The 17512-nt window shown below is 44.2% G+C and overlaps 1 protein-coding gene and 1 long non-coding RNA gene across 7 annotated transcripts in view; both read right to left on the minus strand.

Moving 5' to 3' along the window:
- LOC308471680 overlaps positions 1-17512 on the minus strand; it is a 591928-nt gene that overhangs the window by 36748 nt on the left and 537668 nt on the right. The gene's annotated exons all lie outside the window — the stretch shown is intronic.
- Positions 1-17512, minus strand: part of CHL1 (cell adhesion molecule L1 like) — a 203485-nt gene that overhangs the window by 36748 nt on the left and 149225 nt on the right. For all 6 annotated transcript variants that reach the window (XM_080995642.1, XM_080995639.1, XM_080995641.1 and 3 more), the window contains 7 exons: positions 14616-14747; positions 14281-14427; positions 12243-12354; positions 9574-9725; positions 7633-7798; positions 2900-3024; positions 94-195 (listed from right to left, as the gene is read on the minus strand). In XM_080995642.1, coding sequence (XP_080851768.1) covers positions 94-195; positions 2900-3024; positions 7633-7798; positions 9574-9725; positions 12243-12354; positions 14281-14427; positions 14616-14747 — 936 coding nt within the window. The remainder of the gene's footprint in view (positions 1-93; positions 196-2899; positions 3025-7632; positions 7799-9573; positions 9726-12242; positions 12355-14280; positions 14428-14615; positions 14748-17512) is intronic.

Here is a 17512-nt window from a genome sequence, read left to right on the forward strand (position 1 = left end):
ATTAAGTGCAGCTTTCAGGGTAGTTTTGATCTAATTCGAAGCACTTGCTGTCACTCTATAAAAGTGAGGTGGCAGCACTAGACTCTCGCTTACCATTAATTGGGCTGTTGTTACTGCTCCCAGCATTCCATGATAGCCTCACACTTCTGCTCTGTTTTTCGGAGAGGTGGAGGTCTTCTGGTGGGTCAGGGACATCTGTACAAGAAACGGAAGAAACATAAGAAGAATGGCATTTGGCTGCTGTGCTTCACTCTGAGCAAGAGACGTGTGCAGTATTTTCAGGTGGGGCCTTCAGAGAAATCACACTGCTGCTTCTGACATTAGGGCTGTGCATATGACCCTGTCCATCTGTTCACGGAATACATGAGAGAAACGTCATACCAGCCAGCTATGCCCCCCCCCGTGCCGACATAGCCACATGCCACACTCTTCATCTTTACCTGTTTCACAAGAATAAAAGCTATGCCTGCAAAGAGCTCTTTGACACCTTAAAGACTGGCACAATTGTTGTGGCGTAGGCTTCTGAGGACTACAGCAACACTTGTCTGTTGCATGAATTGGTCTGCTCTAGAAAGTATAAGCTGCACAGAGTTTTGCACATATGCACACTTGTTGTTTTTAGCAAAATTATACAGGAGGGGAAATCCTACGGGGAATATTAAAAACATCCACATTATAGGGGTCCAATGATTGAACTAGGAGTATTTGAAATTGCGGCATTGTTGCATACAGATGCTAAACAGGTACAGATCTGATCAGCTCTATGGTCACTGGGAGTCCCATGTAAGAGAAGGGCAAAAAATGTAGTAAATATGTAATGCTATGTAATCTGTAATCTGTACTTGTTTGCCAGAATACCTGGACCTTAGCTGAGTGGCAGGCCACATACTTTGCAGGCAAAGGGTCCCAGGTTCAAACCCTGGTATCTTCTGATAGGGCTGGGCATGTCCACTGTCTGAAACCCCAGAGAGTCACTGCCAGTCCGTGTGGACAATGCAGAGCTCAATGTACCAATAGTCTGACTCACTTTAAGGCAGCTTCTTATGTTATTTTGGAGGGGCAGAGCAGAAGGTGGTCTGTCCTATCAAACTTAAAAGGCCAGCTTTGGCATTCACCACTTCCTTCACAGGAAGACTGTTGAGCAAATAAAACAGTTCCATGTGAAACTTGGGAGCAAAGCGTATGCAGTGAGAAATACAGTTGTTTTCCAAGGCCAGGCTGAAAACGTATTTCAGGCATCCGCTCTATAATACTAGTGGGATGGGCACTGGCATCCACTATTTGTCCCTCATGCATTGCATATGATACTTCTTTCCGCTCCAATAGCCAGAACCGTTCCCCAACAAAGGTCAAATTCTATTTCTTGTCTCAGCCGCAGCAGGATTCTTATTAAGCAACTGTCCTGGTAGCAGGAAAGCAATGAGGCAGAGCTGGAGGAGGATTTCTACATAAATATGTGGTTTTTATAGATGGCTAAGAATAGAAGTGCATGGTTTTTAAAAGGCAGCAGTGTGTGGTTGTCTGGGAGTTAGATTTGAAATGACAATGTATGGGAAAAAGAAGGATCGCAGTTGGGGGTAGCATTTGCAGGGCCGTAATGAGACTGGCAGCCCAGGAGGATTTTAATACATGTAAGGAAAAATGGGGGAGGAGGTGGATTTCATCCAGTTTAAAAATGAACCCCTCTTATGTGATGCTCATTCATCAATAAATATGTGAGTTGCACTGAAAAACACCCCTTCAGTTGGGCAGGAGGCCTTCGAAAGTCAACCCTCCTAGAACCTTATGACTCCAACTGAATGAGAGAGATTACCCCAAAGGTGAGACATATCCTGCTCAAGGGTCCCAGAGCCCTGATTGGCAGGAGTTGGGAGCTGCCATTCACCCTAAAAGTTGCCTAAGGGTGCTCACCGACCCTTGTCCCTTCCTAGTGAATCTCCCATGCATAGCCTGGTAAGAGTGTGGTGCTAATAACACCAAGGTTGCAGGTTTGATCCCTGTATGGGACAGCTACATATTCTTTCATTGCATGGGGGGTGGACTAGAGGATTCTCAGGGTCCCTTCCAACTTTACAGTCCTATGATTCTATGATTCTATCCCAGCTTAAATGTGGCCATTGAATTAACCTAATCCAATGGCATGCCTGCAAAACTGGCTCCTCATCAACCTGGTACAGTGGTACCTCGGGTTACATACGCTTCAGGTTACATACGCTTCAGGTTAGTTACATACGCTTCAGGTTACAGACTTCGCTAACCCAAAAATATTACCTCGGGTTAAGAACTTTGCTTCAGGATGAGAACAGAAATCGTGCTCCAGTGGCGCGGCAGCAGAAGGAGGCCCCATTAGCTAAAGTGGTGCTTCAGGTTAAGAACAGTTTCAGGTTAAGAACGGACCTCCGGAACGAATTAAGTACTTAACCTGAGGTACCACTGTACATATTTCAAAGTAGCCAGGGAGTTGGAAGAATATGTCAGCAGGGCACACAAACAGACAGGCCAGAAACAATCCTACACAGTGAACGGAAGTGAATGGAAAATCTTGCACTGAGAAATCAGAAGAGGCTAAGGGGGCAGAGGTGAAGGAGCCTTAGACAGTCTCCTGTGTTTCCCTCTCCTAGCATCCACATGGCATATGCCCAAAAGCCATGATTCATCCCTCCCTCTGTCCCAGAAGCAACACCACCCCTGTCCAAAGCCCTCAGGGGCAAAGCGGCCATTTGTGAAATGTGCATGTGAATAAATGATGCCGAATCTGACTGATGTTGCAATGGGCCCAAATCTTCAGAACAAAAGCCATTACTTGGTAGAGAAGGAGTAAGAACAGATTTTCCCAGAGGGATTTAAATAAAGCATCAGAATAACTTAACATGCAAGCAGTGGATTACAATTTACTTACAAAGGACAGTTATGCGGGAATCATCTGTGGCAATGTCAAGAGATGTGCGGCCTACACAGGTGTACACACCCTGATCTTCTAATTCCACATTTGATATAATCAAGGTGTCCATCTCCATAATTATTCTGCGAAGGAAAGTATAAATAAGACACAAATGACAGAGCAATAATAAAACTAGCATCCTGAATCCGCTTTCTTTACCTCACCTTGCCAAGCCTGTACATGGAAATCCTCTCACAATGAGGCAGCTTGCAATAATGCTTAAGTTGCATTTTGGGTAGTAAATTCATCACACACACACACAAACATACACATTGCTAGCATTAACTACCGGCACAGTTTCAAGCACCTGCAACTGATTGCACCAACTTATAACAGCCATAGTTCTAGTAATCTGCTTTCAGGAAATTTGGAGATTATTCATCTACAGTCCCCAGTCCACAAAGTGCTAGACATTTATCATTCCAACAACCCTGTGAGATAGATTAGACTGGGTGCTAATGACTAAATTATTACGGGTCAAACCAGACAAGATGAGAAATGGATGTGATCTAAATTTCCAGTGTTTCATTTCCTCCCCCTTTATAGAAGTCAAGGGGAAAATATGAATTGGATCAGCACCATAGGACTAAGGAAAGGGAGGGTTTAACCCCTTCCCACAATGCTATTTCCCATGTACATGGCCAGAAAGCATCTCAGTTGCCTTTTTCCACCTGGCCTGGGAGGGGAGGGCCTGACTGACTCCAGCTACAAAAGCTGAGGCTGCTGAACAAACTATTGGGCTGGCGTGTTTTGTTGTGTGGGGGGTGGGATTGTCGCTGTTATGTTTGTTTGTTTTCTGTATCTTTATTTTAGATTTTGTTGTGATTTATGTGGAAATTGTCCAGTCTGCTTATAATATTTTTAATGTTTAATTTATTCTTTATGTTGGGACGTGGGTGGTGCTGTGGGTTAAACCACAGAGTCTAGGGCTTGCTGATCAGAAGGTCGGCGGTTCGAATCCCCGCGATGGGGTGAGCTCCTGTTGCTTGGTCCCTGCTCCTGCCAACCTAGCAGTTTGAAAGCACGTCAAAGTGCAAATAGATAAATAGGTACCGCTTCGGCAGGAAGGGAAACGGCGTTTCCGTGCACTGCTCTGGTTCGCCAGAAGCGGCTTAGTCATGCTGGCCACATGCCCCGGAAGCTGTACGCTGGCTCCCTCGGCCAATAAAGCGAAATGAGTGCCGCAACCCCAGAGTCGATCACGACTAGACCTAATGGTCAGGGGTCCCTTTACCTTTACCTTTATTCTTTATGGCTACTTTTGTGATGTTGTAGCAGTGTATTTTTCGTGTTGTAAGCCACCTTGAGCATGGTTAGAATTGTGGAAAGGTGGCATAGAAATAAAATTATGTTATATACAGTGCTTTTTTCTGGGGGAACGCGGGGGTACGCATGCCCCTAAATATTTTGTGAATCTTTGTCCATTTACTGTATTTATTTTTCCCAATTTGAACTACAAAATGGTAATTTTCTTGAGTCAAAATGAGAGTATCCTTAAACATTTATTTAAAGAAAAAAAGCACTGGTTATATATGTAATATCGAAGGCCTCCCAATTTATTGCTTGTAACATTGGGGGGGGGGGGATATACATAATAATCGCTACGAGGGGTTGATATTGGGAAAGCAACACAAGGGAAGGGCTAATATTTCCTTCCCTAAGGGTCACAAAAGTCCTGATCCAATTCTTCCCTTTCCCCATGAAAATGCAAAGGAAAGTTGGGAGAGCCAGTCATGGATATTCCACATCTCATCTACTTTGCCCTATGTTGAAAGGCCCTGTTTGTGGAACGCAATGTTTAAATGTGCCCTTCAACTGTGTGGACATCTGCACAGATGTGTTTTCAGAATGACAGTGAACCAGGGGAGGTCTGCAGCTCAGTGGAAAAGCTCAAGCTTTGCAGTCAAAAGGAATTGGTTCAATCCAGGATAGGGCTAGGAAACACCATTTCTGAAACTCTGGAGAACCACTTCCAGTCAGTACTGGAAGTGACAACACTGAGCTATATTGAGAAAAGGTAGTTCCCTATGTTCCTAACTGGCACTTGAATTTAGATAATAGTATCTGCACTTTTTAAGCCAGGAATGATCATCTGTTGTCTCATAACCCCCACCCCAAAAACAAAATTAAAAAACCAAAATAACAGCTTTCTAGCAGGTTTGAACAGATAAGCAGCACAATCTGCTCATGCATAATGTTGCACATCAATATTGGGTATATATATACAGTATATGTACAACTGAAAAGAAAAAAAGAGATGCAAAGGAATGTTGAAAACATTATTGGTAGAATGTCCAGAAACCATAGATAATTATTTCAGGGACACACGTGGCCCATAGGCCAAAATCTGGTAAACCGCATTGTACATGCTTAGTGAATTAACAAGGTGGAGGTTTGTTTGTTTTTACTTGTTCTGGCTACATTATTTAACAAAATAAAATACCTCATAATCTGAACATGCGATGATATCAGCAAAACACGACTTGTATTTTTATTTGACTGGTTTGTTCAGTTCTGAGCTATTCAAAATAACTGTACATCTGGCCTACTGGATACAAAATGTAGATTTAGAGCTGTGCTTTCACCACTAGAGGTCCTTCCAGGACAACTATGAAATTATGTGCAGAACTGTAAGGCTGTTTATATCTTACTGAGATAGAAAGTCATTCCAGTTTCATAGAATTATACATTTGTAGAGTTGGAAGGGACCCCAACAATCATCCAGTCCAATCACTGCAATGCAGGAAACTTTTGCCTAATGTGGGGCTCGAACCCACAGCTCTGAGACTAAGAGTCTCATGCCATAAAGACTACCAGTTTTCCAATTTTATCCCTTTTGTAGCAGTCCAGAGGCTGCTGGACTATTTTCCATAATCCCTGACCAGAGCTCATGCTGGCTGAGTCTGATGGTAGCTGGAGTCTGACAACTTCTGGAGGGCCAAAGATTAATCACCTGTGCTTGCCGGCCCTGGTCCCATGACAGGGATTCCCATGACAGGGATTGGGCGGCCCTGGTCCCATGACAGGGAAATTGTGGCAAGCCCCAGGATTCCTTTAACGGAATTCCCTTCAGCGCAATGGGAGGGGCAGGCACGGCCTATCCTGACCCCTCCACCACCAGCATATTATAACCAATGCCTAACCACAACCTTACAAGTTGTGACGAATTGCTGAGTAGTAGGCAAAAACCAAATGGCACAGCCAATCACCAAATGGCAAAATTCCTACTAGGCCCCTGCTCCAAAGCAGACGACCCCATGACAGGCAAAGCAAGGTCCACCGGAAAAGAGGGCGGGCGGGCGGGTGATCCGATGCACTCTGCAAAGAGAAAGAGAAACCAGAGTGCACCAATATTTAAAAACTATGGTCCCACCCACCCAATTTGCAACATACAATTTGCCCCAGCAACCCGGTTACCCAATCATAGTGCCAGGCAACAACTCTTAACCTGCCTGGCAACAAGAGGCCTGGCCTGGCGGCCCACACCGCAACACGTGCTCTCATTTATTGGAGAACACGCTATATATATATATATATAGCCATGAGAAAGGAAAGTGGCATGCCTCACAGTATGTGATACTGTCTCCAACGTCCACCTGCTAAATGGCACAGCATAACTCCCCAAACCCAGAGTGCTGCTAGGAACATAGGAAACTAACATGTACTGAATCCCTCCAGTTTAATCATCTCTGTACTAATCTCCCAGATTGCAGACAGGGGACACTGAGACCAACTTGGAGATGCCAGGAATTGAACCTGGAACCTTCTTCATGCAAAGCAGATGTGTTCTGCTATTGGGCTACAGCCTCTCTCTGATCCGCTGCCACTCTGGAAACAACACCTATAAGTATGGTGTAAAACATCCCATTCCACTTATTTGTTGCTGACCCAGGAACTCCCGTATGTCCAAGCTTGCCTATGTTATTACTCCTGCAAAAGGGGTGGTGATATTTTAAGCACTCCTATGGAAATCAATGGGAAGTCCCAGATAAGACCTCACTGTGCCTGGCTCTCTGCTGCAGAGGATTACAGCACAAGAAACAGCTACAACTATTTGATGCCAGAATCAACAGTCATTAGAAGCTGCCTGTGGCGTTTGCCCTCCTAGGTGTGTGACATCATACTGGGTTCATAAGGAAAGGGTTAACTAATTGTCAAATGACTAACCAATGGGAACCCAAGGGGAGGAGTTAGAGTTAGAGTTAGGATGGTTGAGAAGTCAGTCAGGAGTTAGAGAAGAGACAGAGAGGATAAGTCTGTGGGTTGGGCTAGTTTGATGTGAGAGAGAGAGAGAGAATCTGCAAAGAGGAGTCAGTCAAATAGTTGATATAATCAGTCAGAAGGTATTAGGAAGGTAAAGGCCGGTAAAGAAACTAAAGTTAAGAAACTGACAGGAATATTATCTGAGAAACCATAAACTTGTTAATGCTTATAAAATAAACTTGCTTATTTGGTTCAATTTTAACAACTGTCTGGACTCAGTGTGTACCCGAGAGTAATGGGTTGGTGGCAATGGGGAAGCAAGCAGAGTGGTGGCACAGGGATCAATAGACTGTTAAATGTCTGGGGACCCTGTGTGATCGCCACACTGCCCATTAGGGAAGGACCATAAGCGCACAATCATATTCCCGTGAATAAAAATTATTTATGTAAAAAGAAAGCAGAATAAGAAGAAAACTCTCATTTGTTACCTCCCAGCCTCTGTGTCATTCTTTACAAGCTCCTCTCCGTCCTTTCTCCAAGAGATTTGAAAGTGGTGTTTCAAATGGGAGTCAAACTCAGCATGGCATTTCAATGCAACTGGATGTGATTTCAAAATTTGTGGGTTCTTCGGCAGAACAGATATTTTGGTAGCATCTAATAAGTGAAGAAAGACATTTGCCGTTTGTTCATGTATACAATGAGCAAATTGCTTTACAGTCCTTGTGCCATTACTTCACATAAGAATAGGGGAGCTATCAATCCTGGTTTCCATATGATAATGATGCATTACACTTCCTTTGAGAAATTTCACCTGTCTTATTGAAATACTTTTGGCTGCCCTTGTATAGTTCACCCAGGAATGACTAGCAGCTTTGCTTCAAATTTTGGTTTAGGTAAACTCTAAGGATAACAGAGGGTTGTACAGATTTTCCAGAGAAATGTCACTGTTTCTTTTGAAACCCTTTACTTTCCCCTTGACATTCCTCAGAAGTACTAAATTAGTTTCACATTTTATAAGTGAGCCAGAGTTATTTGACCATCATTCATTGTTCAGACTTACTCCTGAAAAGCTCTCCAGTGAAACATATGAGAACAGGGATGAGTGAATCTGTCGATTTTGGCTTTTCTAGGTTTCTTGCTTTCCCAGTCTTAAGTTCGGCCCTCCATATTTCTGTATACTTTAAAAGAAATCCTTGTGCAAGTTTCTCCCATAATATACACATTTTTGTATGCCATTGTTTCTTATATAGATTTTTGCAAGCTGTTTCCCCTAATAAAATGCATTTCTGTACGATTTCCCCCTCCATTTTTACGTCATCAATCAGTTGAAGAACTGAATCACAAAATCTGGAGAGCTGCAAATTTGGAAGGACAGCTTTGTTTTGGTTCACAAGTTGTTATGGAAAATGTGAACTGCATTTCACTCGCATTAAAATTCAAACTGAATTGAATTCTTTTGCCATCCCTAGAGTGAAAGACACACCTGTGGTGTGGGATCTCAGTTATTCACACGTTTGCCCCTGCAGTGTGGGATGGCACTGCGCTATGAGTAGGAAATATAGCAGGGCCCTTTATGAAATTCATAGTTCCTGAGTTCCCATCCCACCTCCAGTTTAGCCAAATCATGTCCCACCTGTACTTTGCTAAGAACAGTAGATAAGGGAGATAAGGGAGATAAGGGAGAAGGGAGAAATCACAAAAGGCAAAGGGTTCATGGTCCCTTGGCCCACCTCCCATGAATTGAAAGCACCGGTGTGAAGATGAGCAACATTTTACTCAATGTCAGCAAATGTGATTAATTTGCTCTTGCAGACATGTGACCTAGGAAAGCAATAGGTTCGCAAATAATTTTTGCTGATCTACTAAAAAAAATGCTGGCACACAGAATCATGGAGTTGGAAGCGACCTTAGAGGTCCAACCCACTGTTCAATTCAGGATGCAACTACGGCATCCCTGAAATTGGGTTGTGCAGCATCTGCTTAAATACCTCCACCAAAGACGGGCTGCTACCTCCCAAGGCAGTCTGCTCCATTCACTGTGTAAAATAGTATTTCATTGAGGAAACTCCACAACCATTATTAATATCAGGTCTCTCCTTTTGAATGGGGAGCATCCATAGTGATCAACCAGCCTTTAAATCAGGAACAATATACAATTATGCCAATTTTCAAAAGTGCAAACAGCATTATACTGCATTACACATATTTTGCTGCATTATGCAATTATATTTGTGGTTTTGAATACGGAATGTTCTGAGTTAAGCACATCCATTAAGAAAATTGCATAGCTGCTTCTGATGCAATGCGTGATACCATTGTTTGGGGAGATGGAATTGTCTTCAGAATTAAACGGGGCGTTTTTCACATCTATACATGAGGCTAAAGCAATCAGATTTTTAATAGTAACTTGTGTTCATAGGAAGAATTACTTCTGACAGTAAGGGTAGCAGTGATAGCACGTCTCCCAGCAGAATTTTTCACCCAGCAAGTATAAGACCCAGCATCTTCCTTTCTCGTTACTCTGATTTCCAGGGTTCCATTCTGATCAGGATCAAGGTGCTGCATGTCGTAATCTTTAGTCCTAGGAAGTAAACCAGAACCACAAGTTATTTCATGCGGTTAGAGATTATGAGAATGTCAGGGCAGCCAGGTCTTAGCTTAACTACCATAATAGGAAGCAGAAGCAAAGCAATGGCTATAAATCAATATAGACATTTCTTCCTTTCAGTCTGAAAAGATGCTTCAGCTCATAAATGAAGGAAGACTTGTCTTTGAATGAGCTGGAATTACATAATTTTGAATTAAGGCCACACTCACACCGTGCTTTTAAAGTACATGGCTTCACCCAAAGAAAGCCAAAGTTAGTTAAGGGTGCTGTGGATCAAACTACAGTTCCCATGAGTCTCATAACTGTTAAAGTGCTATAAATGTGCTTTAAATGTACGGTGTGAATTTTACCTTAGATTTCATTTTCCCGGAAATGGTTTTCTTCACTGTCAGAATGAATATGCACCTTCTTCCCACAGTGGCCATGTCCCGAAATTTCTCACCACCACATCAGAATATCTAGGATGATTGGCTAGTTCCATACTCTAACAACATATTCTTCTTTTTATGGTTTTGTGTCAAACCATAGTGCACTTTTAAATGCATTTTTGAATGCTACTCAACAATATTTTCATTTAATTAATTTCAGCGTATTTGTTTTGAGCATTAGCCATCGCAGAATTCCAGTAGTGGGATTTCTGCATCCTCCTTAATCAATACCCCTCATAAGCATACTTATGGTCAAGAGTTGGCATGCAAAGCCTCTTCTTTTTGCTGCAGACAAGTCTTTATGTGAGAAAAGATGTTCTGCTTTAGACCCAGCTGTTGCTGCTCCTGCCTTCTCCTTCTGCTGCATATGTTTTGTGTAAGAAAATAAGGAGGGAAATGGCAGAGGTGCAGGGTGCCTTTCAAGAATTTTCTGTGTATACTTACAAACCCTTGGTCCTTCATAAATGTGTGTGAAGACCCCCAAAATCACCCCCAAATGAAGACGCAATAGACACAGATTTTAGTTTAAGGTTTTTGGCATTAAATTTTGGCCACAACTTTATTGATTAAAGCATGTGAGTGGTTGCTTAGGCATTAGTTCCAGACTACCTGAACCTGGCAGGAACAGGATTGAGACTGAGCACCACCATATGTCAGTAAGGGAAAGCATCCTGGGGGAGTAAGAACTCCTTCAATCTCACAGCTCACCCCAGATGCTCCCAGGGGCTCTGGCGTGGCCCTAGCCCCTTGACAGGGTTCGGACAAAAGCAAGGTGAGCCCCTGGATTCCTTTAACGGAATTCCCTAGCAGCAGCAATGGAGGGGCAGGCACAGGGTTCGGACAAAAGCAAGGCGAGCCCCTGGATTCCTTTAACAGAATTCCCTAGCAGCAGCAATGGAGGGGCAGGCACAGCCAACCACGTCCCCTCCCCAAAACATTGAACCAAATGCCTAACTGCCAACCTTACAAAGTTGTGACGATTTGCTACACGGTAGGCAAAAACCAAGTGGCACCAGCCAATCAGCCAAATGGCAAAATTCCTACCAGGCCCCTGCTCCAAAACAGATGACCCCTACACAAGCATAGCAAGGTCATAAGAACAACCCTAAATATAGGGAAAGGAGGGCGGGTGATCTGCTGCACGTCGCAAGAAAGTGAAACTCTCCAGCAACGCGCAGCAGCTTAAGTAGCCCCTCAGCAGCCAATAGCCAACCCAACTGGCCAAATTTCTGCCCTAGCAACAGAGGAGCAACCAATGGGTCATTGTGGCCATCCAAACGGTCCTGCCCCACAACAGGGAGGCAGTTTCTGGTGATCTCACCGCAACACGTGCCCTCCATGATGGAGGACCCAATTTACAATAGTGACTAAGTTTATTGACCCATTTTGGGGTGAATGGTGAGATGTTTGTGCATTTCTCTCTCAACATCGCTCTCTTTCTCTGGATTATCAGGTGTCTAGTGGTTTGGTTTAGGGTACTCAATCAGTTGTAGCTACTCAGAGGAGCTGCTGCTACCTTTTCATGGAAACCAATATTATAACCAATCAGGGTTATAGTCTGGCCAACAGGGCCTCTTAGAGGACAATAACAGATCCTGAGTAGGAAAACGCAAGGAACATGGGCCTAGTACACAACTAAGTTCCCTAAAGAATGAAGCAACACAAGTTAGATTCTGAAGTGTTGTTATCTTTTCAAAACTAACATTTGCTTTTTATTAAGCCATCTAAATTGCGCCTGAGCAAGAAAAGCCTCTGAGCAAACTAAGCTCTGTTGACCTTTGCCTTCCTGAAGATAAAGGAAATGGAACACCACCTCATGGGGGACCTTATCATTTCCATTGCTAACAAACAATGTGGGGTTTCATTAAGCTTGGCATATTAGTCTTTGAAACTTTTAAAGTATAAGTATATTTGGATCATCTTTGGCATCCTATGACAGCAATTTTTAGTGGATTGATTTTTTAAAAAACAAATCAATAGAGATTTAATGGAACTACATCTCTGCAGCCAGAAATGCCAACAGCAGCCTATGAACACAAGGAAAGAACTAAAATGAGCTTACCAAGTAACATCAGGTGATGGGACAGCAAAAAACTGACAGTACAGGCGGCTTGGGTAACCCACAACCGCAACATATTCTTCACCATCTGGAGTTAACATTTCTGGAGGAATGTCTGCAAATGTCAACAACAACAAAAAAGTTAGAACTACAGATCTATAAATAGCTTGGATTTAGAAACACCTGCCATCCCATGGGGTTGGGAAAACATTGCTGTCTAGAATCCAGCAAAAGTGAGTTGCACTTAGGAGTTAGCTCAGATGTTTACAAATCACTTGCTATTCAGACCAGAGTGGAGGGGTGCTTTTTTGTAATGGTCAGCCCAATCTAACATCATACTCACTGGCCAGAGGAACAGTAACTACTGAGAGAGGACATCCCATCTGTCCCTTTGAGCAAGAAGTCCCCTATCTTTGTGGGCAGCAGTAACAACTTGTGAGGCAGCTTCTTGGAGGAAGAAAGCAGCAGCAAACAAGACTGAGGGGGCAGAACTGGTGCAACCATTACACAGAGTGAGTGGCCACCTCAGGCAGCAGAAGCTGGGAAGAGCAGCAGCGAGTGGTTGCAAGACAGAGCTTGGTTGCCATGCAGTCTGACTGGCACCCCTCAAGCAAGCCTGCTGTCCCCTCAGGTGCACTGTTGCATTGCTGCAATCTGGTCAGATTATGGATGCTGAGTGATCCAACTCTGCTGACGGGACCTTCATGCCTTGGCCAAAAGGAGTTGCAAGATAGTAGCTGCTAGCTTAGGCATGTGGCTGCTGAGTGGCTAGCAGTGTCCAGTGAAAAGTGCTGAAATCGTGGCCCATGCTAGACCATGCTTGTTATGTGTTGACCAATCCCGTGCCTTTGCTGTACCCCTGGGCATCCTCTCATAAGGACATGGGAATCCTCTCCTCCTTGGGTATTGGTTAGTCAGTTAACTAAGGGTTTCCCATTGGAAGCTGCCTCTAGACCAGGAGTAGGAAACCTTTAACAGCCCATAGGCCACAAACTTCCAGGAGGGACATGTCCATGGTGGGAGGAGCCAGAAGCAAAAGTAGGTGGAGCAACAAATATACATTTGACCTTTGGACAGTAGGCTTGTTTCTGCATATACCCCCACACAACGCATCTCTCCAGGCAAGCAAAAAGCATTGCCAGAATTCAAGGACACATTTCCAACCAGGAAGAAACACTCAAGGGTGCAAAAGATGGCTGGGGAGGGATGGGGCCTGTGGAGGGAGAGTGAGACCTGGAGGACTGCTTTTGGCCCCTGTGCCTGAGGTTCCCTCTCTTTGCTTTAGACCTTCAGCAAATTGCCTCATGAACTGCCACCTGGGGTATGGAGGGAATTCACCTTCTGCCTCCTTGTTAATGCCAAAATCTTAAATCAGGGGTGCCCAAACTTTCTTCAAAGAGGGTCAGATTTGATGGGCCGACCAAGTTGTTGAGCTTTTTTTAGGATTTTACCCCAGGACATATACTGCCACGGAGGCTGAAATAAATTGACCAGCAGGCTGGATTAGGCCCCTGAAACGGACTTTGGACATGCCTGTCTTAAATATTGTCACAAGCCACTCAGAGCCTTCTGAAGCAGTTTTGTATAATGGAAAGAAGGAAGGAATGGAATAGTATCATACGACAGAAGGGAGTCCTACCCATTGCTTCCTTGGGGCAGATGACAGCGCTCTTTCCAGTCACCATACTCATATGAATCACTACTAAAAAAATAAAGCCCAAATAAAGCATGCCCAAGGATCTTCCAGGTGAGATGCTCTTTCATCCCCTTGGTCCTATTGTTATCAAAGTTGGAAGAGAAACTGAGCCCTAGAGTGGCCTAGTTTACTTGGGTAGCTTCCTTATACTGAGTCAGACCACTGGTCCACCTAGCTCAATATTGTCTTCTGTAATGACTGGCAGTAGCTCTCCAGGGTTTCTGACCTGGATCTTTCCCCAGCATTGCCTAGAGATGGATTCAGGGATTGAACCCAGGGTCTTTACATGCCAAGGCACTCTTCCACTGAACTCCATGCATGTTGCGAAAAGCTGGAAAGACTTACTAAGCACATTGATGTTTGCTGTGGCGAGGATGGTGCCGTGCTTGTTCGTAGCCTCACACTGGTACACAGCACTGTCTTGCAGCTCTAGGTCAGTGACACTGATCTCCCTTGTTGAAAAAACAGCCCTGTTGGATTTTATTTCTGCCTCTGCCAAAAACACAATAGGATACAGGATCAAAGTAAGCCAAACTGTGCCTTCCTGGGAATAAGGGCTTTCAGAGAGAAGCTCTCATCCATTTTGCCCCTTGTTGTTGTTGTTACTACTACTACTACTACTACTACTACTACTACAATTCCCAGCAGAACAAACTGGATGTTTTGCACCTTGTCCTTACCATCAAGAGACCTGCCATTCACTTTCCACTTTATAGTTGGCTCAGGATAGCCAATGGCTTGGCACAACAGCACAAAACTTTCGCCGACACCGTAAACTCCACTTTTGGGTTTTGTTACCCATATGGGTGGCTCTGTCGAGAAAGAAGAGAGTCATCTTTCAGCCATGGCTGTGAACCAAAGGCAGACAGACACATGATTAACATCACCACCACAACCACAGTAAGGCACCTAAAATGATGAAGCGCTTTACAAATATAGAATGTCTATAGAAATTGCATATAATATAGTCTGCAATTAGGCAAAATAATAATAATGAAAAAAATGGCCCATATAGTATCATTCAAGTTACACATTACATCAATAGTTCCCAAACTTATTCGGACCACCGCCCCTTTGGTTCCATAAACTCCTCAGTGCCCCTTACCCTACCCTATAAATAGCATTATTAGCAGAGTAGCAGTTTGCAAGACCCACTCGGGGAAATAGTAACACAATAAAATTTGAAGCAACAACCATTTAATTGCACATTTATTCAAAATCCAGTTAAAACTATCTAGTTTATTAATTTAACAAAATTGATGAACCTGATGCAGTGATTTTTAAATACTGATAGTCATTTTCACCTTTGGCGCCGCCTACAGCCCACTTACCTGTTAAAGTCGCCTTAGGTAATCCTACTGCCCACCTTGGGAGCTACTGTGCTATATGCAATAGTCATGATCAGCTGTATTTTTCTTAGAAACTGCTGGGGGAATCTGATTTGGATTGGCGGAATGGTTTTTCAGAAATACACATTTCTCACCCACACAGATTTCACAATAAAAACTCTCCATTCCCCTGAAGCTCCTATTAGACACGGAGGATGAAATATATAGGCCCCCACATTGTACCTGTGTATTTTCTTCTCTGTGACTAATAGAAGCTTAATACAGCAGAAAAGTTCATGGGGGAATCAATGCGGAGTACAGGTTTTTAGATCCTTTCCCCCATAAACCACAGCCTTCATCCAAATCCCCTTCACTGTAACCATTCTCTTAAGAGAAGCTGTCCTTATGGTTAGTGTGTTGGACTATGACCTAGGAGAGTGGGGTTCAAATCCCCACTCAGCCATGAAATTACTGGATGACCTTGGGCCAGTCACCATCTCTTAGTTTAACCTCTACCTCACAAGGTTGTAAGGAGGAAGTGGGGAGGAAGAGAACCATGTATACCACCTTGAGCTCCTTGGAGGATAAAAGTGGTATATAAATGTAATAACTAAAAATAATAAATAAATAAAAGAAGGAAGCTCCCTGTAACCCAACTGCCCTTCCACCTCTCGCCTTCCTCCGGAGAGGAGGGAGGCCCAGCCTCCAGTGGGGAAGGGATGCAGGGCTTGGAAGATGCTAGAGAGAGCCGCAACACCAAGCCTGAGCAAAGCGAGGGAGAGGTAGGTCCCCCTTTGCCCATGGCCTCTCTGCGCAGTTGGTTTATGCGCAGAGAGGGAAGGCATAGGATGGGGGTCAAAAGACTGCTATGCTGGGGAAAGTTTAAGGACTGTCCACTCCCAGATTCTGCAAGCAATTGAGCAGACATGGACTTGAGACGCTCTGCACTGTAAAGGTTTTGTACAGATAATAAAGCCTGGAAAAGACCGGTGGGAGTCTTGCCTGTTCACTCTCGAGCAACCACGCTCGCACTTGACAGAAGCCTTGGAGGCCAGTGGTGGAGCATCTCCTTTGCATGCATAAAATCCCAGGTTCAATTCCTGGCATCTCCTCTGTCTGGAATTGTGGAGAGATGCTTTCAGTATGTGAAAACAGTGCTGACCTAAATGACCAGTGCTCTGACTGAGTATCCTGTGTTCCTAAATAATGTGTAGCTTGGCCTTAAAAAATAGCAATAATTGGCCTGGGGGAGGACCAAAAAGAGCTATGCAGCTAAAAATTTCCCTAAGGAAATATTGATTCCTTCTTTTATTCCAGGTTACCAGCAGATGGCACTCTCTGGCAACAACTGCAAAAGGAGAGGAAACTCAAAAGGCTGTGCTTTTACACCGCGTGATGCTATTAGCATTGTTATTACCTTTTCAGCTCTGGTTGTATCAAAGGAGAAAGGGTGGGGAAGCAGACATAAGAAATCCTGTGATTTTTTACCCCAAACCCCGTTCACTGCATCTTCAACAACAATGGCAATGATTGCAATGTTTGTTGTTGCTTGCAGGGGTTGCCTAGTTCCCTAACACTGGGTGACCCTCTCCGAAATCATGAAAGGAAGACTGAAACATGCAGAGCAAGTGAAGTAACAGTACACACAATGGCGTGTAGGTGGAGGACAGTATTTTCTGCTCCCGGAACAACTTTCATCCACAATCAAACATTGTGATCCTTAGGGCCGTGAAGTAGTTCTGAGACTGGAAAGCAGAAGGGAAGCACCTCTGGCTTCTGCAGCTGGTCAGGGTCAGGCCATGATACCCAGAAAGGCAAGCAGGAAAGCCACCCGGCCTAGCACACCAGCCAGACAAGGAGCAGCCACAGAGTGTTTGCCTTTCTGCTTCCTCCCTCCCAAATCTTAAGACCGTAAGAAGATCTTGTTGGGTTGGGCCAGTGGCCCATCTAGTCCAGCATCCTGTTCTCACTATGCCTGTGCAGATGACTGTGGGAAGTCCACAAGGAATACTAGCTGTGCCACGTTCCTGACTGTTGCTTACCGGGAAGGAGAGGAGGGGCAGGGCCTCAGAGTAATTGGTGTTCTGCAAATCCACTGGGGCAATCAATCTGGCACTCCTGCATCATGCCGACGACAGCAACGCCTTGACCCTCTCCAGAGCAACAGCCACTCACCTGCTATGAAGCTAGCATAGCAGCTTTATCCCACCTGAGCAGCACCTGAGTGCAATTGTGCTCATCCCCACTTG

This window comes from Podarcis pityusensis (genome assembly GCF_964106645.2).
Source record: "Podarcis pityusensis genome assembly, chromosome: 2".
Classification (NCBI taxonomy): Eukaryota; Metazoa; Chordata; class Lepidosauria; order Squamata; family Lacertidae; genus Podarcis; species Podarcis pityusensis.